General features: G+C 42.9%; 3 protein-coding genes across 8 annotated transcripts in view; all 3 read right to left on the bottom strand.

The window, feature by feature from the left end:
• The window catches only part of LOC122871907 (NLR family CARD domain-containing protein 3-like), a 752,187-nt gene that overhangs the window by 704,692 nt on the left and 19,646 nt on the right, over positions 1 to 27,849 (bottom strand). The window lies entirely within an intron of this gene.
• On the bottom strand, positions 720 to 23,581 carry LOC122871950 (gastrula zinc finger protein XlCGF57.1-like). The gene is made up of 4 exons (XM_044187583.1): positions 23,505 to 23,581; positions 13,950 to 14,112; positions 10,598 to 11,755; positions 720 to 1,487 (listed from the first exon to the last, which is right to left on the bottom strand). The coding sequence occupies exons 1-4, from the start codon at positions 23,511 to 23,513 to the stop codon at positions 1,465 to 1,467; spliced, it is 1,353 nt and encodes a 450-aa protein (XP_044043518.1). The 5' UTR covers positions 23,514 to 23,581; the 3' UTR covers positions 720 to 1,464.
• The window catches only part of LOC122871918 (gastrula zinc finger protein XlCGF26.1-like), a 29,192-nt gene continuing 2,062 nt past the window's right edge, over positions 720 to 27,849 (bottom strand). Inside the window, exons 1-3 of one of the 6 annotated variants that reach the window (XM_044187529.1) lie at positions 14,136 to 14,406; positions 6,036 to 6,138; positions 720 to 3,460 (exon numbers count right to left, since the gene is read on the bottom strand). In XM_044187529.1, coding sequence (XP_044043464.1) covers positions 1,419 to 3,460; positions 6,036 to 6,126 — 2,133 coding nt within the window. In that variant the 5' untranslated portion in view covers positions 6,127 to 6,138; positions 14,136 to 14,406 and the 3' untranslated portion in view covers positions 720 to 1,418. Of the gene's footprint in view, positions 3,461 to 6,035; positions 6,701 to 10,192; positions 10,598 to 14,135; positions 14,407 to 18,108; positions 19,959 to 23,422; positions 23,563 to 26,764; positions 27,264 to 27,849 lie in introns of those variants that run through there. The other 5 variants (XM_044187526.1, XM_044187528.1, XM_044187530.1 and 2 more) reach the window with 5 other exon arrangements.

A 27,849-nucleotide genomic window follows, 5' to 3' on the forward strand; every position in this document is an offset into this window, starting at 1 on the left:
AAAGAACGGTACATAGGCGAGACTAAACAGCCGCTTCACAAAAGACTTTATCAGCACAGACGACACGCTAACTCGGGATCGCAGAGCGCCGTGCATTTGCATCTAAAAGCTACAAACCGCACGTTTGAAGACAGCGAGGTGGAGAGTCTAAGTAGAGAGAAGAGTTGGTTTGAAAGAGGAGTAAAAGAAGCCATTTTGTGAAAAAAGAAAACCCCTCTTTGAACAGAAATGGTGGTCTGAGATTCAACCTGCCCACCGTTTACCACAGTGTATTAACACCGTGGTCAAGCCAATCATATGCTAATCAGGTACTTAACAGTGATGAGGGAGGTGCAGCCAGAAGACAATGGGCCTGATTACTGATTACTGGGCCATCATGGAAACTATTAGGTCAGTTTCAGGTGAAACTAGGCAGGTAAACAGCAGACACTCAGGTAGGCGCCTTCCTGAGGGCGGGGCTTAAGCAACACAGAGTAGCTTAAATTTCGGAGTTCCCGTCCCATTTTTCACAATTGAGAATGACTTCCGGATGGGAGCCGAAATGTCTTGATTCTGAAAACAGCGTCCAGACGACCACGACTGAAACCTTTTCTACGATAATATTTACAGGCCCATATCTCTTTGTTAGCACTAAACAATGGTAGAAATACTCAGATCCTTTACTTAAATATAGAAATACCACAAAGTAAAGTAAAAGTAAACAGTACAAAAGCATAATGTCAGCAAAATGCATTTATTACTATACATATTAATGTATATATACATAATAATACAGACAACTAAGTATAATTACATAATCATACTATATTAATATTCTGGTGCATGGAATGCCATTTTAGTCAATATGAAATAAATAAATGGGTTTTATTTAAAAAATGTTTTTCAAAGGACTACTTTTATTTATTTCATTGGACTTTTATTTCATAATGCCACATCTGATAAATCAACACACTTATTAAAGCATTACACATTTTTATTAGTATCTTCTAATGGTTTACAAAAAGCTTCCAATGGATTTATATCACAAATCAACAGAAAATTAATTAAAAACATATTTATTAATTTATGCCTGTTATTGAGCTTTTAAAAACCTTTTCTTAAAACAAATGAAAATATGTGTTGAAGCCGAGAAAATATTATAACCAGTTTCCAGTAAAAAATTAACTTGTTGATATGTTGACCATAGTGCTGTACAGGCGACATGAAACACTTTTAGCCAATTTTAAATCAATGAATACATGTAAAACCACAAAGCACAGTTCCCAGAAAACGACCAAATAATGTAGATACAAATAAAAACAGAATTAAAATGATCACGTGGCTTCATCTCAGCTGAAAAGATGAAGCTCGACTTATTTTGGAGTCTCTATCACAGTTTTGAACTGATCAGTGTTGAGCCAAGTCTTGCCCTCAGTACTTCAAATCCTGCAGGAAGGAATCGGCTCAACAAGCATCTCTGCAGCTTCATTTACTGCCGCTGCTCTCACCAGCACACTTGTGTTTTTTATATGAGCGAGCTGAGTGAATCTTTTATCACAAACACTGCAACTAAATAGTTTCTCCCCTTTGTGGACATTCAAGTGCCGTGTCAGAGTTCCCTTTTGTGAAAATGTTTTACCACAAAGTGAACAACTGAATGGTTTCTCCCCTGTGTGGACAGTCAAGTGTTGGGTCAGATTTCCCCTTTTTGTAAATCCTTTACCACAAACTGAACAGCTAAATAGTTTCTCCCCTGTGTGGATTCTCATGTGTTGGGACAAACTGCTTCTGAGTCTGAAACTTGCTTTACAAACTGAGCATGTGAAAGGTTTTTCTCCTGTATGAACTCTTAAGTGTGACGTCAAAGATGATCTGTGTGTGAATCCTTTACCACAGATAGAACAACTAAATGGTTTCTCGCCTGTGTGGATTCTCATGTGTTGTCTCAGAGTTACATTTTGTACAAATGCTTTACCACAAACTGAACAACTAAATGGTTTCTCCCCTGTATGGATAGTCAAGTGTTGGGCCAGATTTCCCCTTTGTGTAAATTCTTTACCACAAACTGAACAACTAAATAGTTTCTCCCCAGTATGCATTCTCATGTGTTGCGACAGATTGCTTCTGTCACTGAAACTTGTTTTACAAACTGAGCATGTGAACGGTTTTTCTCCTGTATGAACTCTTAAGTGCCGGGCCAAATTTGGTCGGAGTGTGAATCCTTTACCACAGACAGAACAACTAAATGGTTTCTCCCCTGTGTGGATTATAATGTGTCGTCTCAGAGTTTGATTTTGTACAAATGTTTTACCACAAACGGAACAACTAAATGGTTTCTCCCCTGTGTGGATAGTCAAGTGTTGGGTCAGATTTCCCCTTAGTGTAAATCCTTTACCACAAACTGAACAACTAAATGGTTTCTCCCCTGTGTGGATAGTCAAGTGTTGGGTCAGATTTCCCCTTAGTGTAAATTTTTTACCACAAACTGAACAACTAAATAGTTTCTCCCCATTATGTCCTCTCATGTGTTGGGACAGAATCCTTCTGTCACCGAAACTTGCTTTACAAACTGAGCAACTAAATGGTTTCTCTCCTGTGTGAATTCTTATGTGTGATGTCAAAGTTGATCTTTGTGCGAATCCTGTACCACAGACTGAACAACTAAAGGGTTTCTCCCCTGTGTGGATTCTCATGTGTTGTCTCAGATTTGTCTTTCTATTGAATCTTGTACCACAGACGGAACAACTGAAGGGTTTCTCCCCTGTGTGGACTCTCATGTGCCTCACAAACTCGCCTTTCCATGGAAAAGTTTTTTTACAAACTGAGCAGCTGAAACGTTTTCCTTCTGAATGAAGTCTCATATGAGTCCTTAAGTATTTCTTCCTGAGGTATCTTTTACCACAAACTGAGCAACTATATGGTTTCTCTCCTGTTTGGAGTCCATCTTGTTCCTGCAGATGTCCATTGTGGCCAAAGCTTGTAGCACATTCAGAGGAGCTACTTGATGTTTTTCCAGTATTACAGTCCTGATCACTTACAGGTACTTCATTGTTTTGCAGAGGGTTTAAACCTGACTGAGGTTCCCTGGTCTCCAACCAATCACAACTGTCATCAGTCTCAGGTTCAGAGGAGTCGGACGTCTTGTCATAAGTAGCTGGATCTGAGTTCCTGGCTGGTTTTGGTCCTCCACAGTCCTCTCCATCAGCTTCTGTTTTCATCTGTTCAGTTAGTCTTTGATGAAGCTGTGAGGACTGAGGTTTCTCTTCATCGTCTTCTTCACTCTTCACAGGGACAGGAGTGAATGTGAACTTGATGATATCGGCCTCCTCCAGCCCTCGAAGCTGCTCTCCCTCCTGACTGGTCCAGAGCTCCTCTGGTTCCTCTTTAATGTGTGGGGGCTCTGGGTCCTGGTCCAGACTGGGGCTCCAGTCCTGCTGCTCAGGGGGATCCTCTTCTTTACTCACTGACAGCAGCTGGACGTCTGTGGAGAATAATGAAATACAGACACACGTTTTAGAAAACTGTCATTTCCTGTTAACATTTAAACCACTGACAGCACTACTTTCTTAAACGTGTGGAGAAATGATGCACATTTTGTACAACGTATTTGGAAATCATTCAAACTAAAACAAACTACAAGCATATCATGCGCTTTGCGTTTTGTCAGAGCAGAAACGCCATAAAATGACTGCGATCAAGGCAGCTGCGACTAAACCCGTAGTCCTGAGTTCAAATAAACCTCTCGGCTGAAGACAGAAAAGTGTTTTACTGCTGAAGAATGTGAAGAAGATATTTTGCTGCATATAGTCCAGGTCTGATGTTCTGCTGTCAGCCATCATCCGCTCGGCCGCCAAACTGCATCCACAGAGTTGCCTGCGAGTTTAGCGACCCGGACGGGTTCCTTCACGGCGAAACCGCAGGCAGACAGGCCTGCAACCGCACCAGCGGACTCAACACATCACAGAAGCCGGCTGGACCGGTCTCCTCTCTGCAACTCCTCTTCAACAAGAAAGCAAAATCCACTCTTCTCATCCAATTCTTTCCTGTGATACGAGTTGATGTCAAATAAAGTAAGTTAACCCCCTTTACAGAAGTTGACTGCGCTAATGTCTCGGTGGTTGGTTTTGTAACCAAATCACATACTTCACCTCGCTATTGTTCTCTGAGTAAAGTTTTATCGCACCACTTAAGATCTTGTATTTGTTTATTTTCTTCGTCATATATTCCTCATTAATGATTTCTTCAGTTAGTAATAGTACCCTTTTGATGCCGTCCACTCCATGCTGTTGTAGTTATATTCTAAACACAGTGTGAATTTAAATGCAGTGTTTTTATAGGCCTACATAATCATCTGAGGTGTTCTTCCTGCTTGTTTGTTTCGGACCAAACGATTACGCAAAGAAAATATTTATTGAAAAGAAACAATTCGCATCAATTCCAAAGTAGATTTTTACCCAACGAAAAAAATGTATAAGGATCGCTGTTGCTAAACAATAGGCTGACACTGCAGTCGAAAACTCCTCCCCTCCGCAGGTCAAATCACACCTGAAGGGTGTGATTTGACCCGCAAAACACACCTGTGTTCAGAAGTCCAGTTCATAAATGTTAATAGGCTACATTTGATCATTTTAGTATAACAGTTTTTCTTTTCACGAAGGCTCTGGATCTCCTTCACTCAGTGCATTCATAACTCTCTCTTTTCCAAACCGAAGCCTACGACTTCACATGGCTCGATCTCGCACGGGAGGAGAAAAAAGGCGGCAACAGAATTTTTATCTAAACACGTGAAATTAACGGGACGAAAAAGACTTGCGTAAATTTTACCCGCCGGCGCTTATAGGTATAAATGCCTATTTTTTTTAATCTGGTTTTATTTTGACCATTTTTAACAATAGAGTTGCTACATAACGCACTTTTAGGAAAAGGCAAAGACTGGGGGGCTTGAAAATCGTACTGAAACCAAGTTACGTACGATCGAAAAACAGCAGCGGGTAACTTTTAGCCGTTAGTGGTTCTAGTCTTAAAAGACAGCCTTGACTTTGGCGAACAGAGTAAGGGATTTACGTGCGCTCTCAATCTCCCTGGAAGGTTTTTCCCTCCTCGCAGAAATGAGATGGAGGAAACATCGCCTCCGTCCGGTTCGCGCGTTGTCCCGTTGTGTCGCCCGCACAGCACGCTTCAGACAAAACAGCCGGCTGTGTGAGGTTGTAACACAGACGTGCGGTATGTCGGAGGACCCGCCGCCTGGTATCCGTGCCCGCTCTGCGAGAGCGCCGTCCTCCTCCACGGCTCTGTTGAAGACATGCGTATAGCGGCATCACGGGGTTCACCGCGTCCTTTTATTCGGTCCCATCTGCGTAACACGTCTGAGTTCTTGCTACCTCTTTCAGTATTAAACGTGCTTAGCGACCAGCTTTGGGGGCGTTACGCGAACTCAGTCGTCGCTGTAGAGAGCCGATACACGCGCTGCAAGCCGTCATGTGCTTAGGCTGTCTTCTAACTTATTTGTACGATGTTACTGGGACTGTCGCAGTGCGTAATGACCGCCCATTTCCCCGACACAAGTTCACTGTGTGCGAGTGCAACGTTTAAAAGAACGTTTTGCTTTATAAAGCTTCATTTTCCTGGTTCAAACTGCCTGCTCGCTGTCACCCAGCTGGTTTAGGGGGTTCAAACGGCTCCAGACTGAGTTCAGCAGGGAAAAGGTTAATGTATTAGTGTTGTAAAGGAGTAACTGACATTTCCCTACCGAGCTGCAGTAACGTTAATGTTAACACATCAAGAAACGCAGCATCGTTGGAATTTCACACTTTTCTACATATCTCGACTCTAAAGAGTTTCTATGTCCAGTGCGAAACAGAATCAACTGTTTTATGTAACTAAAGCTGCCAAATATCTGTAATTAAGTAAAAAGTACAATATTTAATTCTGAGATGTAGTAAAAGCAGAAAGAGGCGTGAAAAGAAGAGACTCAAGTACCTCAGATTTCTACTTAACTACAGTATTTAAACTACCGAGTTACATTTCACCGCTGAGACCAGGTAAAGTGCACAAACCTGCTCTGTGCAGCCGGACTTCAGGCTGGAAAACAGCGTCCAGTAGTTTGCGTTGTCCACAAAGTTCCTCCTCGTTCTGGACTTTAAACATTTTCACAGCTTCGCAGCAGCTTTTCCTCCAGACTCACTCCGTTAAAAACTGTCTGCTCACTCTGATGCGCGCTGTGTTGCTAAGTTACATCACGTTCGCGTCCGTCTACTTCCTGCTAGCAAGCTAAGCTAAGCTAACTCCATTAGCTCCGTAGGACGCCGGGAGATAATTCAGATGCTAAACATTTTCAAATAAAGCGAACAGCGCAGAGTCTCTTCAGACAGGTCTGTCTGGACATTTGGACACTTTGGCTCCGTGAAAAATACAGTTTGGTCTCTATCGAAGCTACTCCGACTAGCACTGTGAGGCCGAGCTCCGTCTCCGTCTACTTCCTGCTAGCAAGCTGCGCTAACTTCCTTTAGCATTCTTGGCTAACAGGAGATGAGTCTGCGGTGAAACATCCCGAAAGTTCACACAAAGTCCGCTTCAACAGGTTTATCCAAACATACAGGCTCTGCTGGTTCACTCCGACTGGATCTTATGCTAACGGAAAGAGTTAGCATGTTAGCCTCGGTTACACTGCTTCCGGTACCTCTTCTTCGCTGATTTTCACAATAAAAGTGACCAAACAATATTTACAGGCCCATATCTCTTTGTTAGCACTAAACAATGGTAGAAATACTCAGATCCTTTACTTAAATATAGAAATACCACAAAGTAAAGTAAAAGTAAACAGTACAAAAGCATAATGTCAGCAAAATTCATTTATTACTATACATATTAACGTATATATACATAATAATACAGACATGTAATGCAACCACAAGGGGGCACAAGCCAGTGTCTTCTTGTGCCAGTCCCACGTCTGGATAAATGCAGAGGGTTGTGTCAGGAAGGGCATCCGACGTAAAACACATGCCAAATTAAAAATGCGAATCGTGAAAATGACTTCCATTCCGGATCGGTCGGGGCCCGGGTTAACAACGACCGCCACCGGTGCTGTTGACCTACAGGGTACCGGTGGAAATCGGACTATATACTGTTGGTCAAAGACGAAGAAGGAGAGGAGGAAGGTGTGTTCGTAGGCAGAGAGAGAAGAGGAAAGCTAAGAATGTAGGACTGACAGTAGGGACTTTGAATGTTGGGACTATGACAGGGAAGGCTAGAGAGTTGATTCACATGATGCAGAGAAGGAAGGTGGACATACTGTGTGTCCAGGAGACCAGGTGGAAAGGTAGCAAGGCTAGAAGCTTAGGAGCAGGGTTCAAGTTGTTCTACCATGGGTCAGATAGGAAGAGAAACGGAGTAGGAGTTATCCTGAAAGAGGAGTTTGTGAGGAATGTTCTAGAGGTGAAAAGAGTATCAGACAGGTTGATGAGTCTGAAGCTGGAAATTGAAGGGGTGATGTTCAATGTTGTGGGTGGTTATGCCCCACAGGTAGGATGTGAGTTAGAAGAGAAGGAGAAATTCTGGAGTGAGTTAGATGAAGTGATGCAGAGCATCCCCAGAGGTGAGAGAGTGGTGATTGGTGCAGATTTCAATGGGCATGTAGGTGAAGGGAACAGAGGTGATGAGAATGTGATGGGCAGGTTTGGTCTTCAGGACAGAAACGCAGAAGGACAGATGGTGGTAGACTTTGCAAAGAGGATGGAAATGGCTGTAGTGAACACTTTCTTCCAGAAGAGGCAAGAACATAGGGTGACATATAAGAGCGGAGGTAGAAGCACTCAGGTGGAGTACATCTTGTGTAGACGTTGTAATCTGAAAGAGACCAGTGACTGTAAAGTAGTGGTAGGGGAGAGTGTAGCCAGACAACACAGGATGGTAGTGTGTAAAATGACTCTGGTGGTGAGGAAGATGAAGAGGACAAAGGCAGAGCAGAGGACGAAGTGGTGGAAGTTGAAAAAGGAAGAATGTTGTGTAGTTTTTAGGGAGGAGCTGAGACAGACTCTGGGTGGTCAGGAAGTGCTCCCAGATGACTGGACCACTACAGCTACTGTGATCAGGGAGACAGGTAGGAGGGTACTCGGTGTGTCATCTGGAAAGAGGATAGTGGACAAGGAGACTTGGTGGTGGAACGAGGAAGTTCAGGAGTGTATACTGAAGAGAGTAGATAGGAGTACAGGGAGATGCAGCGTAAGGTGAAGGTAGAGGTGGCAAAGGCCAAACAATGAGCATATGAGGACTTGTATGCTAGGTTGGACACTAAAGAGAGGAGAGGTGGATTTGTACAGGTTGAGATGGGAAGGATGTGCTGCAGGTTAGGGTGATTAAAGATAAGGATGGAAATGTATTGACAGGTGCCAGGAGTGTGATGGGAAGATGGAAGGAGTACTTTGAAGAGTTGATGAATGAGGAAAATGAAAAGGAACGAAGAGTAGAAGAGGTGACTGGTGTGGAGCAGGAAGTAGCAAAGATTAGCAAGAGTGAAGTGAGGAGGACGTTGAAGAGGATGAAGAGTGGAAAGGCAGTTGGTCCTGATGACATACCTGTGGAGGTATGGAAGTGTCTAGGAGAGGTGGCAGTAGAGTTTCTGACTAGTTTGTTTAACAAGATCTTGGAGAGTGAGAGGATGCCTGAGGAATGGAGGAGAAGTGTACTGGTGCCAATTTTTAAGAACAAGGGAGATGTGCAGAGCTGTGGCAACTACAGAGGAATAAAGCTGATGAGCCATACAATGAAGTTGTGGGAAAGAGTAGTGGAAGCTAGGCTAAGGGCAGAGGTGAGCATTTGTGAGCAGCAATATGGTTTCATGCTTAGAAAGAGTGCAACAGATGCAGTATTTGCTTTGAGGATGCTGATGGAGAAGTACAGAGAAGGTCACAGGGAGATGCTTTGTGTCTTCGTAGATTTAGAGAAAGCATATGACAGAGTGCCGAGAGAGGAGCTGTGGTATTGTATGAGGAAGTCTGGAGTGGCAGAGAAGTATGTTAGAGTGGTGCAGGGCATGTATGAGAGCTGTAAGACCGTGGTGAGGTGTGCTGTAGGTGTGACAGAGGAGTTCAAGGTGGAGGTGGGTCTGCATCAAGGATCGGCTCTGAGCCCCTTCTTGTTTGCTCTGGTGATGGACAGGCTGACAGATGAGGTTAGACAGGAATCTCCATGGACTGTGATGTTTGCGGATGACATTGTGATTTGTAGTGAGAGCAGGTGGAGCAGGTGGAGGAAAATCGAGAGAGATGGAGGTCTGCTCTGGAAAACAGAGGAATGAAGCTTAGCCGCAGTAAGACAGAATACAGGTGCGTCAATGAGAGGGACCCAGGTGGGACGGTGAGGTTACAGGGAGCAGAGGTGAAGAAGGTGCAGGACTTTAAGTACTTAGGGTCAATGGTTCAGAGCGATGGAGACTGTGGAAAAGAGGTGAAGAGGCGAGTGCGAGCAGGTTGGAACGGGTGGAGAAAAGTGTCAGGTTTGTTGTGTGATAAAAGAGTATCAGCAAGAATGAAAGGAAAGGTGTTCAAGATGGTGGTGATACCAGCGATGTTGTACAGCTTAGAGACAGCGGCGCTGAAGAAAAGATGAGAGGCAGAGCTGGAGGCAGCAGAGCTTAAGATGCTGAGGTTCTCTTTGGGAGAGACGAGGACGGACAGGATCAGGAACGAGGACATCAGAGGGACGAGGACGGACGGGATCAGGAACGAGGACATCAGAGGGACGAGGACGGACAGGATCAGGAACGAGGACATCAGAGGGACAGCTCATGTTAGACGTTTCGGAGATAAAGTCAGAGAGGCCAGATCGAGGTGGTTTGGACGTGTTCAGAGGAGAGACTGTGAATATATTGGTAGAAGGATGCTGAGGCTGGAGCTGCCAGGCAGGAGGTCTAGAGGAAGACCAAAGAGGAGATTTATGGATGTAGTGCGAGAGAGGACAGGAAGCTAACTGGTGTGAGTGAAGAGGATGCAGAGGACAGGGTTAGATGGAGGAACATGATTCGCTGTGGCGACCCCTGAAAGGGAACAGCCGAAAGGAAAAGAAGAATACAGACAACTAAGTATAATTACATAATGCCATTTTAGTCAATAAATAAATGGGTTTTATTTAAAAAAGGATTTTTTCAAAGGACTACTTTTATTTATTTCATTAGACTTTTATTTCATAATGCCACATCTGATAAATCAACACACTTATTAAAGCATTACACATTTTTATTAGTAACTTCTAATGGTTTACAAAAGGTTTACAATGGATTCATATCATAAATCAACAGAAAATGAATTTAAAACATATTTATTAATTTATGCCTGTTATTGAGCTTTTAAAAACCTTTTCTTAAAACAAATGAAAATATGTGTTGAAGCACAGTTCCCAGAAAACGACCAAATAATGTAGACACAAATAAAAACAGAATTAAAATGATTGCGTGGCTTCATCTCAGCTGAAAAGATGAAGCTCGACGTATTTTGGAGTCTGTATCAGTTTTGAACTGATCAGTGTTGAGCCAAGTCTTGCCCTCAGTACTTCAAATCCTGCAGGAAGGAATCGGCTCAACAAGCATCTCTGCAGCTTCATTTACTGCCGCTGCTCTCACCAGCACACTTGTGGCTTTTGAAAGTATAAAGCCAAGTGAATCTTTTATCACAAACGCTGCAACTGAATGGTTTCTCCCCTGTGTGGATTCTCATGTGTCTGGACAAATGGCCTCTGGTACCAAAACTTGTTTTACAAACTGAGCATGTGAAAGGTTTTTCTCCAGTATGAACTCTAAAATGTATGGTCAAAGTTGATCTGTGTGCGAATCCTTTACCACAAACTGAACAAGAAAAGGGTTTCTCCCCTGTGTGGACAATCATGTGTTGTCTCAGATTGTCCTTTCGTGCAAATCTTTTACCACAGACAGAACAACTAAATGGTTTCTCTCCTGTGTGGACTACCATGTGGTCTGTCAGAGTTGCCTTTTGTATAAATCTTTTACTGCAAACTGAGCAACTAAATGGTTTCTCTCCTGTGTGGATTCTCATGTGTCTAGACAAATTCCTTCTTTCACCAAAACTTTTTTTACAAACTGAGCAGCTAAAACATTTTCCTTCTGAATGAAGTCTCATATGAATCTTTAAGGATTTCTTCACGAGATATCTTTTACCACAAACTGAACAACTAAATGGTTTCTCTCCTGGTTGGAGTCCATCTTGTTCCTGCAGATGTTCCTTGAGGCCAAAGCTTGTAGCACATTCAGAGAAGCTACTTGATGTTTTTCCAGCATTACATTCCTGATCACTTACAGGTACTTCATTGTTTTGCTGAGAGTTTAAACCTGACTGAGGTTCCCTGGTCTCCTCCCAATCACAACTGTCATCAGTCTCAGGTTCAGAGCAGTCGGGCATCTTGTCATAAGTAGCTGGTTGTAAATGACTATCTGGATCTGAGTTCCTGGCTGGTTCTGGTCCTCCACAGTCCTCTCCATCAGCTTCTGTTTTCATCTGTTCAGTGAGTCTTTGATGAAGCCGTGAGGACTGAGGTTTCTCTTCATCATCTTCTTCACTCTTCACAGGGACAGGAGTGAACGTGAACTTGATGATATCAGCCTCCTCCAGCCCTCGAAGCTGCTCTCCCTCCTGACTGGTCCAGAGTTCCTCCGGTTCCTCTTTAATGTGTGGGGGCTCTGGTGGGTCCTCCTGGTCCAGACTGGGTCTCCAGTCCTGCTGCTCAGGGGTATCCTCTTCTTTACTCGCCGACAGCAGCTGGACGTCTGTGGAGAATAATGAAATACAGACACACGTTTTAGAAAACTGTCGTTTCCTGTTAACATGTAAAGAACAAAGGTTGATCATACTTAATGTGCATTTACAAACTGCTGGAATTGGCAGCTGGAGGAGAGGGCAGGAAGAACGAGACCATATCAGTGCTCAATGTCATCGTTACTAGGGCTTCACGATATGGTAAAAAAATAATCATATTGCGATTATTTTGACAGATATAACAATTGTAATATGATTCACAATTAGTGTGAATGATAATTTTCATTTTCACTGAAGAAACTATTAAAATCACGAGGATGTGACATTTGTTGGGGTCTGTACCAAATAAACATGTTTTCTTACATCTGGAGAACAGGATTTGTTGGGAGGTTAGACGGGTAGAGTGTGAAACTGGCCGGTAGAATCCCAAAGCAGACCGCCGTAACTAAAATGTCTTTCAAGTCCTTCAAAGATTGTTCTGGTTTTCGACAGATTACATTAACAGCGATGTTTCTAGGTATGCGTCCTGCGTTTGACGCATTAAAATTCAAAAGGACGCAGTAAACTCACAGTTGCACCCCTGAAACGGCGAACAACAAATCTGTCTTGAAATCACAGAAATAAACAAAAGAAACCACGCTTCAGTCGAACAATGTCAGCATACAGTTTGACACTAATCAATGATCACTAGCTGGAAACCGTAATGCTCCCATACAGTTGAGCAGCGATACTACATGAGCTTGACTAACCGGGCTAAGCTGACTAGCATGCTAAAGCTGATACACAACAACTGGTGCACTGCCAAAACGCTCTGGGCAAAACTCAGGTTCGGGTTTCTTCAACACGAATTTTCAAGGAACAAAATTGTGTGCGTCCCCTCGACGTGTCAACAGTGAGTTTACTGCGTCCTTTCGGATTTTAATGCAGCCGCGTTAGCACGCCTGCGCCCAGCTCCGAAGGAGTTGAACCCTCCAAGGACGACGAAACTTTAATCGAGGCATCGACAACTTCATCGATATCTTTGGGTAATTAATTAGCTAGTTAGATAAATTGTTGTTGGAGATAACTGGGCTTTTTTCACTGTCTTGGTTGACGTTAGTTTAGCATTTTTACTAGCGTTAGCCACAGGACTGTCAACTCTCAAGCACTGACCGTGAGACTCACTCAACTGACACTTTTCACAGGCTGAAAAACCAATTTATAAACTGATAACGACACGAAAAGAGGACACTGGTGGACAGACAAGAGTCAGCGGGTCTTTGGGCAGCAGTGTCACTCCCTCTCCTCTTGCACCGTCAAAGCTGAAAACAGGCTGTTTTTCTGAGCTCATGAAGACTTTTTAGAGATACGTGGTTCTCGCAGGACAGCGACGCTGCAAACACGTGATGATCTTATAGACCATGATGCATTGCTGCAGATGAAACCACCCAACAGTATATAAAGCATCGTAGAAAAGGTTTCAGTCGTAGTCATCTGGACGCTGTTATCAGAATCAAGACGTTTCGGCTCCCATCCGGAAGTCATTCTCAACTGTGAAAATGGTCTGAGAACTCAGAAATTTAAGCTACTCTGTGTTGCTTAGGCCCCGCCCTCAGGAAGGAGTCTACCTGAGTGCTGTTTACTCTGCCTAGTTTCACCTGAAACTGACCTTCTTTTGTTTCCATGATGGCCCAGTAATCAGTAATCAGGCCTGTTGTTTTCTGGCTGCACCTCCCTCATCACTGTTAAGTACCTGATTAGCATATGATTGGCTTGACCATGGTGCTAATACACTGAACCAATCATGTGCTAATCAGGTACTTAACAGTGATGAGGGAGGTGCAGCCAGAAGACAATAGGCCTGATTACTGATTACTGGACGAATGCGGGACGACGCCGTCTCAGGATATAAAGCAGTTAAAATGAGCTCAGCCTGAAACATCTGCAGCAGTAAAATGCAACACACACATGAATGCAGCAGGAATATGAATCCAGAAACATCAGATATAATAAACACTGACAGGAAGCGTTTTACTGCACAGGGACGACTCTCACTGTCACACTTTAAGTTCCTGTTGCTGATAATACTCACAGACTTTTACTGCAGTGGAGTATTTTCACAGAGTGCTGTCAGTACTTTTACTGCAGTAAAGGATGTGAACACTTCTTCCCCCGCAGCTGGTTTCCCAGCAGTTTAAAGTGAAACAACAAGTAAAGTGCACAAACCTGCTCTGTGCAGCCGGACTTCAGGCTGGAAAACAGCGTCCAGTAGTTTGCGTTGTCCACAAAGTTCCTCCTCGTACTCTGCTATCGTTCTTTCAAACAGCTCAAATATCTCTTCAGCAGCCGCACTTAGTCTCTGGCTGACAAAAGCTCTCAGCGTTTGGACTTTTTAGACATTTTTACAGCTTCACAGCAGCAGATTCCGTGAAAAATACAGTTTGGTCTCTATCGAAGCTACTCCGACTAGCACTGTGAGGCCGAGCTCCGGCTCCGTCTACTTCCTGCTAGCAAGCTGCGCTAACTTCCTTTAGCATTCTTGGCTAACAGGAGATGAGTCTGCGGTGAAACATCCCGAAAGTTCACACAAAGTCCGCTTCAACAGGTTTATCCAAACATACAGGCTCTGCTGGTTCACTCCGACTGGATCTTATGCTAACAGAAAGAGTTAGCATGTTAGCCTCGGTTACACTGCTTCCGGTACCTCTTCTTCGCTGATTTTCACAATAAAAGTGACCAAGCTTTTACATACAAATCTCTTAGTTAAGAATAAACAATGAGAACTTTACTCAAGTAAATATAGAAATACCACAAAAGCAAAATGTATTTATTATTATATATATTAATACAGACCACTCAAGTATAATTACATAATCATGCTGATTATATACTCAATATTATGTACACTGTTGTATCTGACATTATCATATCACTCTTACATAAACTATACTTTCTGACCTGCTGCTACTAATCTCACCACTATGTCCCTTTGCGTGAGACGGTATTGCAGTATTAGTTCAAGTACACCACTAGTTGCGGGTACTGTATGAATAATTCTAATAATAATAATAATAATAAACTTTATTTATACAACACTTTTCAAAACACCGTTACGAAGTGCTTCACATGGTTGTAACAGGATTTAAAGATTCAGGACTGAGGCAAATAAAATCAGACACTTAAAATAAAAAGGAAGAAAATGCCCAACAATAAAGATAAGAACAACAACAATAATCAGACATGTTGGAAATAAAACAGAGTGGTGGTCGCTTTAATAAAAGTCTTTTTTTAATAGAAGTTTTGAGAAGTGGTTTAAAAGACGTCACAGATTCTGCAGCCTCGGATCCTCAGGCAGAGCGGAGGGAAAAGCCCGCCACTGCTGTTGCCTGTAATCTGAGTTAGAGTTGAAATTCTCTTGTATGGTTTCTGCTTTATTCTTAGTTTTATATTATATGCTTATATTTATTTGTTTTGTAAGTTTCTCTATTTATCTGTTCTTATTTCTGTCTGTGTGCTGCTTTAACACCTGAATCTGGGGATCAATAAAGGATTATCTCAACGTAAATCATCAAGCATCTGTTGGGCAGCAGAACGGCCCCCGTGGATGTTATTTAATACTGTTTATTATATTATTTAATTATTATTACTGATACATTAACATGGAAGCAGCATTTTGGTGTTGTAGTAGGTCGAGGTGGAAATAAATATAAATCTGAACTTTAATCTGTAACAGTCATTGTGTTAAATAAACTCGGCTGTAGTATGAATTTGTACATTTAGATGTGAAACACTAACAGTAAAGTGAGGCGAGCTTTAGTCTTTGGGATACGTGTGCAGAGAGATATGGACGACTGAAGGCTAGATAGGAGCAGGGGCATTTTTAGGAGTCGACAAGCTCTGGGGCGAAGCCCAGACCATCTGGGTCTGAGGTCTGGGTGCGTTAAGCGCGTGCCGAAATATTTTTGGGTCGTCCCTGCTGGTCTGCCTGAAACACTACACGTCTAAATTTCATTGAATTTTTCTGCATTGTCTGCTGCAGACTGTGATCTGTGGCTAACATTAGCCTGCATGAGTAGCATGTCTTGCAGCCCCGGTGCAGACTGAGGAATGAGGGCATCAGATTTCCTCTGTAATACCATCACCCATAAAGGTCAGCCATCTGTGACGGCTACTCATGCAGGCTAATGCTAGCCACAGATCACAGTGTGCTCAGGAGTTGTAAGGCATGCTGCATGTTGACGTTCATCAACGGATATCTGGACATTTATTCAGCTTCAAAACTTTAATCATTTTATTTTTTAGTTCACATTTTCACAAAATCATCGCCTCGCGCTCCTCCTAACCTATTTTCCCATTGGCTAACCCTCCCATTGGTTCACGCAAACTCCGCCTCCCCTCCCACATCTATAATATTTAATCAAAGGTCACCATCCATCGTCCGTCGATTGAAAAGTGGTAGAAAGCGTTGCATTTCTCTGTCTGGCTGACCCTTGGCGAGTTTCTTGTTCTGGCCAGTCTCCTTGTACGGCGCCCCATTTCACCTGCAGCTTGGTAACCACCAGTCTTTTTGTCTGAAAAGTCTGATTCCGTCTTTAGGATCCAAATCATTTTTGTCCTTTCCACTTCATGTCCGTGATGCCACTGGCAGCTTTTCCTGCCCGAATCAGCCTGTGGAGGAGGCGATGTCTGAACACAGCTGTTTGTGTCGGTGAATGGTCTGAGATATTTCCACTAAGGGACTGATGTGGAGGCAGAATGGGAGTCAGAGGGTCTCACAGCTTTTTGAAGACTTAAAAGGTTCTACACGAAGACAATGAACAGCACAAGAGCATGTGACGAAAAAAGAGGGCCTTTTCCACAGATTAGGCTACTACTATAACGTTGTCGGAGTCACGATGGACATTTCAAATCATTGCAGCAGAACCAGAGGTATTTTCTTCTTCGTCGTCAAATCCACAAAACCTCCAAGCAGTCCACTAACACGCCGAGTTACTGAACATCAGCACAATCACACAAACATTTCCTATGAGTTTGTTCATTCTGCCGTTTATTATGTCACTATAGATACAATTAGATGAGTTTATGAACGTGATCATCACGGTGGGACTACAACCTTTTTTCTCATCATTAGAAACACATGAAACAAGCCAGAAACTGCTTGTTTTAGGTTCCAGTACATTTGCAAGTATTTTACTTTACTTCCTTCATGATTATTTACAGTTTAACGATTTGGTTTTCCAAATGATCAATCAACACACTTATTAAAGCATAACACATTTTTATTAGATATTTCTACAATACAAAATATCTAATACAAAACATTTATAATGGATTCATAAATAAGCAGGAAATTAATCATTAAAAAACACTATTTAAATACGAAGAGATTTTTGATGAAATGAAAACTTTACAGAGCGATCGATCGATTTTAAAATTCTTTTACTTGTTTTTAAAGTACTTCACGGTCTGGCACCGGCATATCTGTCTCACATGCTTACAGCATATGAACTGGTACAACCGCTCAAGGTCCTCTGGCACGAGTCTGTTAGTTGTTCCAAAGTGCAGGACTAAAACTTTTGGTGAGGCAGCTTTTATCGGTTACGCCCCGAGCCGCTGGAACAGTCTGCCGGAGGATCTGAAAGCAGCTGGAAGTGTTGAAATTTTTAGACAAAAACTGAAAACCTACGTCTTCAGCCAGGCTTTTCATTGAGACTGGTTTGTAGTTATTTACTTTATTCGCTTATTGACCCAAACAGTTGATCTGTGGCGTAATACAGCGCACGGCGCAGTTCGGCTTATGTGTAGGAGTATGTGAGTTCTACGGTTAGTGCCAAAGAAAAAGGCTGTCTGACGGCGAGGTGGAATTATTTTTAATATAGCGTACATTTAAACTGATATTGATTTTTCAAGGTGGGCCTTTTTATGTGGCTAAAATACATTTTCTGCTGGCCCCGTCCACAGCAGCGAAATGCTCAGCTTCCCTGCCGGGACTCCTGTCTGCTTCTCCAAACTGGGGGCAAGCCGACTGCCGTCTGCTGTAGGTAATACACTGACTATGGATAAGAACCTCATAAAACCCCACTTGAAAATACCCAAACTATCTCTTTAAAAGGCCTGTCCCATAGAGGCCAGTCCCAAATATAGGCTGGTTGAGCTCAGTGATTGAAGCAAATAAAATCCCGGGCTATTAAATGAAATGTTACGGTATGTATATACTCTATGTTTCAGGGCGCTAGTTACAGTTGCTTGCCAGCTATTTGCCACCGAGCTAGGTGCACTAGCTACCTGGGAGGTAAGTCATTTATAAATCACATTAAAACAAAACATGTTGACCAAAGTGCTGTATATACACAAATAAACAGAATTAAAATTATCACGTAGCTTCATCTTTGCGGAAAAAATTAATCACAACGTATTTTGGAGTCTGTATCACAGTTCTGAACTGATCAGTCTTGAGCCAAGTCTTGCCCTCAGTACTTCAATCCTGCAGTGAATAATTGGCTCAAAAAGCAACTCTGCAGTTTCATTTACTTCTGCTGTTCTCACCAGCACACTTGTGTTTTTTTATATGAGCGAGCTGAGTGAATCTTTTACCACAAACTGAACAACTAAATGGTTTCTCCCCTGTGTGGATTCTCATGTGTTGAGACAAACTGTGTCTGAGACTGAAACCTACTTTACAAACTGAGCATGTGAAAGGTTTTTCTCCAGTATGAACTCTCAAGTGTCTGGTCAAACTTGAACTTTCTGCAAATCTTTTACCACAGACAGAACAACTGAAGGGTTTCTCCCCTGTGTGGACAGTCGAGTGTCGTCTCAGCTGTGTTTTTCGTGCAAATCTTCTACCACAAACAGAACAACTGAAGGGTTTCTCCCCTGTGTGGATTCTCAAGTGTCGTCTCAGAGTTTGATTTTGTGCATAGCTTTTACCACACACTGAACAACTAAATGGTTTCTCCCCAGTATGCATTCTCACGTGTCTGGACAAATTACTTCTGCGACTGAAACTTGCTTTACAAACTGAGCATGTGAAAGCTTTTTCTCCTGTATGAACTCTTAAGTGTGACGTCAAAGTTGAGCTTTGTGTAAATCTTATACCACAGACAGAACAACTGAATGGTTTCTCCCCTGTGTGGCTTCTCATGTGCCTCACGACATCTCTTCTCCACGGAAACGTTTTTTTACAAACTGAGCAACTATATGGTTTCTCTCCTGTTTGGAGTCCATCTTTTTCCTGCAGATGTCCCTTGTGGCCAAAGCTTGTAGCACATTCAGAAGAGCTACTTGATCTTTTTCCAGTATTACATTCCTGATCACTTACAGGTACTTCATTGTTTTGCAGAGGGTTTAAACCTGACTGAGGTTCCCTGGTCTCCAACCAATCACAACTGTCATCAGTCTCAGGTTCAGAGGAGTCTGACGTCTTGTCATGAGTGGCTGGTTCTGGTTCTCCATCAGCTTCTGTTTTCAAATGTTCTGCATCTCTGTTCTCTTCAGTTTGGCTTTGATGAAGCTGTGAGGATTGACGACCAACACATTGATGGTTTTTGAGCTGATAAACCCAAGTGAATCCTCTGTCACAAACACTGCAGCTGTATCGTTTCTCCCCCGTGTGGAGTGTCAGGTGGTGTGTCAGATAAACCTTCTGTATAAATCTTCTACTGCAAAATGAGCAACTGAAGGGTTTCTCCCCTGTGTGAATTTGCATGTGTCTCTTCAGATTTGAGTTATGGCTGAATTGTTTACCACACTCAGAGCAGCTAAATGATTTCTCACCGCTGTTACATCCACTGTTAATTTTCAGAGTGTTTAAACCTGACTGAGGTTCCCTGGTTTCCAACCAATCACAACTGTCATCAGTCTCAGGTCCAGAGGAGTCTGACGTCTTGTCATTAGTATCTGGATCTGAGTTCCTGACTGGTTCTGGTCCACCACAGCCCTCTCCATCAGCTTCTGTTTTCATCTGTTCAGTTAGTCTTTGATGAAGCTGTGAGGACTGAGGTTTCTCTTCATCGTCTTCTTCTTCACTCTTCACAGGGACAGGAGTGAATGTGAACTCGGTGATATCGGCCTCCTCCAGCCCTCGAAGCTGCTCTCCCTCCTGACTGGTCCAGAGTTCCTCCTGTTCCTCTTTAATGTGTGGGGGATCTGGTGGATCCTCCTGGTCCAGACTGGGTCTCCAGTCCTGCTGCTCAGGGGGATCCTCTTCTTTACTCGCCGACAGCAGCTGGACGTCTGTGGAGAATAATGAAATACAGACACACAGTTTTATTTTATTCGACTCCACGCTCATGTTATGTGCACATGTAAACCCACTAGTCCTGAGTTCAAATAAACCTCTCAGCTGAAGACAGAAAAGTGTTTTACTGCTGAAGAAGGTGAAGAAGATATTTTGCTGCATATAGTCCAGTTCAGTATTCGTCTTTACATATTTTATTAAATGTTTTGTGTTCATGTCTGTGTTATGTGTTTTACCTCAAGTTAAAGTTGAAAGAACAAAGGCTTATCATACTAAGTGTGCATGTAGAAACTGATCCCCCATGCAAATAAAACCATCTCTTGAAATACTCATGAACAAATATGGATTTATGTCAAAAGTGAGAAAATGTGCCATTTTTGTTCTTTACACAATAGACTATGACTATACTCAGTTACTTTTTTAACAGTTTCCATGTCTTTACTGTAAAGTTCAGAATACAAAACAAAAGGAGCTGATTGTGTACTACAAGAAGAACAGGGATAAGGACACGCCCCCATCACCATCAATGGGACTACGGTGGAGAGAGTCAGCAGTAGGGCTGGACGATATGACCTAAAATCAAAATCTCGATTATTTGAACAATTTACCTCGATTACGATTAATAAACAATTAACTTGTTTGTTTTTTTGCCCTCATAGTTCACTGACAAGGTTTGTCTTTTTAAACACATGTAACAAGAACATCAGCACAGAAAAGAAAAAGGAGAATAAAAATATAAAAACATATAGACATTATCATTTATGAGACATACAAACAAACACAGAAAGAATATAGCAGCCTGTCACCAATTAGATTAGTTCTATTTCATATAGATGCTATATGTAACGGCTAGTTAACAACGTAAATCACTGTGGTGGCTAGTTATGACGTCTCTAAGTTACCTAGGTTTTCCTCAAGAAAATAACCACAGAAAATAAAATGCTGCAGTCAGTCTGTGAAGGCCTGAGCTTCATTCATGTTATTATTATTGTTATTAATAATCGTTTCTGCCTCCTACAGAAGACAGTGAAGGTTCACGTTACGCCTGAGCTGTAGTCCGGCTGAAACTTGTAGTTCTGAAACTTAAGCATATAAACCTTTTTGAAAGCAAAGTCTGTTTGTTTTTGCATTTCTGAATTTTTTTTTTCTTTAAAACCCAGAATGTAATATGACACTTAAATTCACTGAATGGGTTCAGTTTTGACAGATAATATTATTGTTTGCAATTTAAGCAATAAAAATGTAGATTTTTCTAAAAGGAAACCAGTTAGTTGTTCACTTTAAGAGACATGTCTTACTTTCTCTTTTGCATATTGAATATTGCTCTTTAATAAAGCAAAAGTATTTCTTATCCGATTAATTGATCGGCAACTGCTATCACAACTAGAGATTGATGAGGTACAACAAACATGCTACGTCAGGGGGGAGATATCAACATCATCCCCACACTCTGAGATTGGGAACCAAGCCCCAATAACAAGCCCTTACGGCACAGACTCGCTTAACACAAGGGCGACTGACCTGAGATTGAAGATCATGAGCAAGCTGGACCCCCAATTACAATGATCACGACTACCAAGGCTAAGTGACAAAGTAGTCACTGACTTCTAGCAAAGTCTGCTAGAAGATGTGAACGCAGCACTACATACTATCTCCACTAAGACCATAACTGAGACCAATGAGCTGATATACGCCACAGCAACAGTGATCCTAGAGATGAACACCATAAGCCACAAAGAGCATTATCCCCCATGGAGGAGGAGGCTAGAGGCCAAGATCAAGGCAACACGGAGAGAAGATGGCCAGCTCTGAGTTACAGAAAGGTGCAAGGAAGAAAGGGCTACCTAAAAACTACAACAAGCCGTCTATACCTGAAGCACTGAAGAGATACATGGGAGAAGCAGAAGCCAGGAGATTAAACCGGATGTTCTCCACCGAACCATCCAAAGTGTACTCTCAGTGGCAGGGCAATAACACAAGAGCAGATCCACCCAGGGCTGAGACTGAGCAGTTCTGGAAGAACATATGGGACAAGGAGGCATAACGTAACACCAAAGTGGCTAGCAGATCTAAGAACAGACCACAGCAATCTCCCAGAACAAGAGCCAGTAACCATTACAATGGCAGACATCCAAGAAAGAGTGCCAGGCATGAAGAGCTGGACGGCACCGGGCCCTGACGTGATCCATACCGACTGGCTGAAGAAACTAACTGCACTCCATGAACGCCTGGCAGCACAAATGAACCAACTGTAACCAGAATGGATAACCCACGGACGGACAGTCCTGATCATGAAGGATCCCCAAAAAGGGAACAATTCAATCCAACTACCGGCCAGTACCCTGCCTCTGCACAACATGGAAGTTCCTGTCAGGCATAGCTGCTAAGCTGAGTAGGCACATGGCTCAATACATGGACAGGGCCCAGAAGGGAATTGGTAGTAATACCAGGGGAGCCAAGCAGCAGCTACTGGTCAACAGAGCAGTCACTCGAGACTGCAAGACCAACCTGTGCACCGCCTGGAGTGACTACAAGAAAGCCTACGACTCAGTGCCATATACAAGATACTGGATACTTGGAAATGTACAAGACCAACAGGACACTAAGAGCCTTCATCAAGAACTCAGTGGGGCTGTGGAAAACAAGTCTAGAAGCCAACAGCACAAGTCAGAATCAAGTGCTGCGTATACCAAGGTGATGCACGATCCCCACTGTTGTCCTGCATAGGCCTGAACCCCCTCAGCCAGATCATCACAAAGAGTGGCTACGGATACCGGTTCCAAGTGGAGCAACCATCAGACACCTCCTCTACATGGACGACATCAAGCTATACGCCAGGAAGGAGCGGGACGTCGACTCACTGATCCAAACAACCAGGATCTACAGCAACGACATCGGAACATCATTCGGACTGGACAAGTGCGGTCGGGTGGTATCAAAAAGAGGGAAAAGTATCAGGACCGAGGGGTGTTGAAGTACCTGAAGGCAACACTGCAGATGCTCAGGACAGGTACAGATACCTTGGGATCCCGCAGGCAAACAGAAACCACGAGGAGGCGGCAAGGAAGTCAGCCACAGCCAAACACCTACACAGAGTAAGGCAGGTCCTGAAAAGTCAGCAAGATCCGAGCCATCGACACATTCGTCCTGCCAGTCATCAGAAACCCCGCTGGTACAATGAACCGGCCAAAGGAGCAGATAGAGGCCACAATGAACGGAGGGTTTCACCCCAAATCCATTATATATATGTATTTGTAGTCCGAGGCGTCTGATGGTTCATGAGCTTCAAGATGTTGTGACTCACTTCCACGACAAACCCTAAAAATATCGAGATAATATTTACAAGCCATATCGCCCAGTCCAAGTGGGACGAAAAGGAAAGACTCAAGTAAAGTACAAATACCTTTTTGAGTAATAATGTACTGAGTTAGATGTCAATACTGAGAATAAGCGCACAAACCTGCTCTGTGCAGCCGGACTTCAGGCTGGAAAACAGCGTCCAGTAGTTTGCGTTGTCCACAAAGTTCCTCCTCGTTCTGGACTTTAGACATTTTCACAGCTTCACAGCAGCTTTTCCTCCAGACTCACTCCGTTAAAAACTGTCTGCTCACTCTGATGCGCGCTGTGTTGCTAAGTTACATCACGTTCGCGTCCGTCTACTTCCTGCTAGCAAGCTAAGCTAACTCCATTAGCTCCGTAGGACGCCGGGAGATAATTCAGATGCTAAACATTTTCAAATAAAGCGAACAGCGCAGAGTCTCTTCAGACAGGTCTGTCTGGACATTTGGACACTTTGGCTCCGTGAAAAATACAGTTTGGTCTCTATCGAAGCTACTCCGACTAGCACTGTGAGGCCGAGCTCCGTCTCCGTCTACTTCCTGCTAGCAAGCTGCGCTAACTTCCTTTAGCATTCTTGGCTAACAGGAGATGAGTCTGCGGTGAAACATCCCGAAAGTTCACACAAAGTCCGCTTCAACAGGTTTATCCAAACATACAGGCTCTGCTGGTTCACTCCGACTGGATCTTATGCTAACGGAAAGAGTTAGCATGTTAGCCTCGGTTACACTGCTTCCGGTACGTCTTCTTCGCTGATTTTCACAATAAAAGTGACCAAACGTATATATACAGGCCCATATCTCTGTTAGAATTAAAATGGTAGAAATACTCAGATCCTTCACTTCAGTAAATACAGAAATACCACAAAGTAAAAGTAAACAGTGCAAAAGCATAATGTCAGCATGTTATGTAATTATTAATATTTATATTAAATTATTATATTTATTAAAACAGACAACTCTAAATATAATAATCATACTATATAATATTCAGGTGTATAATTCTGACAGCATCATATTACTCTTACAGGGCTTAAAGTTCTCCGGCACTGTGCCGTTTTAGTTTCACAAACTGATCATTATATGTCTACGGAAAATATTCTTGTGTACTTTTTGTCACATAGCAAGAATATGGCTGTATATGTATGTATAAAGAAGACCTACTTTATTAATAAATGTCTGTCTTTGTGTATGTTGTTAAATTATTAAATGCAACAGATGATTTTAAAGATTAATTCTAAATTTGTACAAAATGTACCCGAACAAAAAGATGAACAAAACATATAGCCGCAGGCAGCAAACCTGGGGTTCAAGTCAACACAGACCGTTAGAAGTTTAAAGCTTTTGATCTGGTCAAATGTGGCCTAGACGTGAAAAAAAAAGCAGCGAAATCTCCTTTTATTTTGCATTTTCACAAATAGAATGAAGAAAACAAACAATTCATGATTCGTAGTCTGATTCACGTTACGCCACACACTTTTGATAAGCTTGGTCCAATGATGATCCACCTAAAATTCCTATGGTTTAGGAGATGAAACACGTGTTTTTCAAAGAATTAAAAATGGTGAGGCGGACTTTAGTGGTCCAAGAGGCTTTTTTCATAGGGCACGTTGAGCTGGACTTGAGAGAAATTTCAAGTACTTCGGCAGGGTTGTGACCGGTTCAAAATTGCATTTTTGGGCCTTAAGTACAGCGCCATCCTGTGGCCGATGTGTCTCATATTTCTGTTGATGCACATTTCCAGTTATTGGGCCAAGTTTGGGAAATATCGTGAACTAGTTAATTTCAGCTCTTGTGAACTTGCACAACACTGACTGGGGGGGTTCCTCAAGCTCTGGTTGCAGCTAACTAGCTAACTAGTTTCCTGTCTGGTGGCTACTTTGATAAACCACCGTGAAGTCACGTTTCTTTAATGAGTGCACACAGCACTCTGCTCAACATACATGTCTTTATTCTCCCATTTTGACTAAAGCTTCAGTCTTTATAAACAATGGGACATTTTCTAATGTTCGTTACGGTGGTTTCGTCACAGACTGGAGCAGGCTTCTTCAAGATGGACTTAGGAACGCCTTCTTTTAGAAAATTACCAAACATGTAGTTTTTTTGGTCACTTATTCATATAAAGAAACAGTTCCTGTTAGTTCAGGGTTTATTTCCCCTGCATCACAATCAGCAAGTTAGCTCACAACTTCACAATTTTCATATGGTTAATGAGACAGAACATATAAATTTATGTACATTTCAATTTTGCATTGCAAAGTCATTTCTCTGTTCTTTGTTCCTGCATTCAGAGAGCCATGTGCTGTGGACTTCCACCCCCCTGGGATGTGGTACTGGGTCAGTTTGAGGCCTGTGCATCGTAAACTGGGCCATTTGTCACTTAACGTTCCATTACTGTCCCCCCTGGGTCCTGGTGGGGTCTGTTTTATGACTTAGGGGTCTTGTGAAGACAGGACGTTTGGGGCACGTTCATCTTTGAGTCTTAACAGAGTATTTCATGACCCAGAGGCCAACTTTCAGAAAAGGCTAAATCTTTTATTAATAAAAGATACAAGATGTTCAATAGCATCTGCGTCGATCGTCTTAAATGTGGCTTCATCTCAGCTGACAGATGAAGCACGACTTATTTTGGAGTCTGTATCAGTTTTGAACTGATCAGTGTTGATCCAAGTCTTGCCCTCAGTACTTCAAATCCTGCAGGAAGGAATCGGCTCAACAAGCATCTCTGCGGCTTCATTTACTGCCGCTGCTCTCACCAGCACACTTGTGGTTTTTCATTTGAGCTTGCTGAGGGAATCTTTTATCACAAACAGAACAACTAAAGGGTTTCTCCCCCGTGTGAATTCTCATGTGTCTGGACAAAGCACTTCTGTGACCAAAACTTGTTTTACAAACTGAGCATGTGAAAGGTTTCTCTCCTGTATGAACTCTTAAGTGTCGGGTCAAATCTGAGCTTCGTGCAAATCTTTGACCACAGACAGAACAACTGAAGGGTTTCTCCCCTGTGTGGACTATCATGTGTTGTCTCAGATGTTTCTTTCGTGCAAATCTTGTACCACAGACAGAACAACTGAAGGGTTTCTCCCCTGTGTGGACTATCATGTGCACCACAACATCTCCTCTATGTGGAAAAGCTTTTTTACAAACTGAGCAACTGAAGGGTTTCTCCCCTGTGTGGCTTCTCATGTGCCTCCTAACATCTACCCTCCATTGAAAAGTTTTTTTACAAACTGAGCAGCTGAAACGTTTTCCTTCTGAATGAAGTCTCATATGAGTTGTTAACGAGTTCTTCCGGAGGTATCTTTTACCACAAACTGAACAACTAAATGGTTTCTCCCCTGTGTGAACAGTCAAGTGTTCTTTTAGAGTTCCTTTTTGTCCAAATGTCCATCTAAATGGTTCCTGCAGTTCCTGCAGATGTCCTCTCGTGGCCAAAGCTTGTAGCACATTCAGAGGAGCTACCTGATGTTTTTCCAGTATTACATTCCTGATCACTTACAGGTACTTCATTGTTTTGCAGAGGGTTTAAACCTGACTGAGGTTCCCTGGTCTCCTCCCAATCACAACTGTCATCAGTCTCAGGTTCAGAGGAGTCCGACGTCTTGTCATAAGTAGCTGGTTGTAAATGACTATCTGGATCTGAGTTCCTGGCTGGTTCTGGTCCTCCACAGTCCTCTCCATCAGCTTCTGTTTTCATCTGTTCAGTGAGTCTTTGATGAAGTTGTGAGGACTGAGGTTTCTCTTCATCGTCTTCTTCACTCTTCACAGGGACAGGAGTGAATGTGAACTTGGTGGTATCGGCCTCCTCCAGCCCTCGAAGCTGATCTCCATCCTGACTGGTCCAGAGTTCCTCCTGTTCCTCTTTAATGTGTGGGGGCTCTGGTGGGTCCTCCTGGTCCAGACTGGGGCTCCAGTCCTGCTGCTCAGGGGGATCGTCTTCTTTACTCACAGACAGCAGCTGGACGTCTGTGGAGAATAATGAAATACAGACACATGTTTTAGAAAACTGTCGTTTCCTGTTAACATTTCATCAGAGCAGAAACGCCATAAAATGACTGAACAAGGCAGCATCTGGTCCCGCACCACCAGGCTCAGGGACAGCCTCATCCCGTTGAACTCTTGAGGTCTCGAGCTCACTATGACACTTCAAAATGAAAATGTAATGTCAGTCCTCTCATCAAGGTCGGTCTTCAGTCCACTTCCTCTTCATTAACATTAACAAGTTCTACCGATCGACCTGGATTAAACGTAGTTTTATAATAATAGTCTTAATGTGCTCTGGCAGCATTTCAGTGATGTCGAATCACAACATGACAAACGATTGTTTATTGATCAGCGTCTTCTTACAGATTTGTTTTTAAACAGCACTGTATGGTAAATGTTTCGGTGCAGGTCTACTTGTCTACGCCTGTGACTAAGTTCCGCGTGGGTTCATCTCACGAAGCATTCGCAGTACCGTCTCGATTTTAACACAGATGCCATGTTTCTGCTTTAACGTCAGCCAGTGTCCAAACATCTGTCCGCGCTCAGACAGCCTGAAGCCGAAGAGCCG

This window comes from Siniperca chuatsi, linkage group LG24 (assembly GCF_020085105.1).
Source record: "Siniperca chuatsi isolate FFG_IHB_CAS linkage group LG24, ASM2008510v1, whole genome shotgun sequence".
Lineage (NCBI taxonomy): Eukaryota > Metazoa > Chordata > Actinopteri > Centrarchiformes > Sinipercidae > Siniperca > Siniperca chuatsi.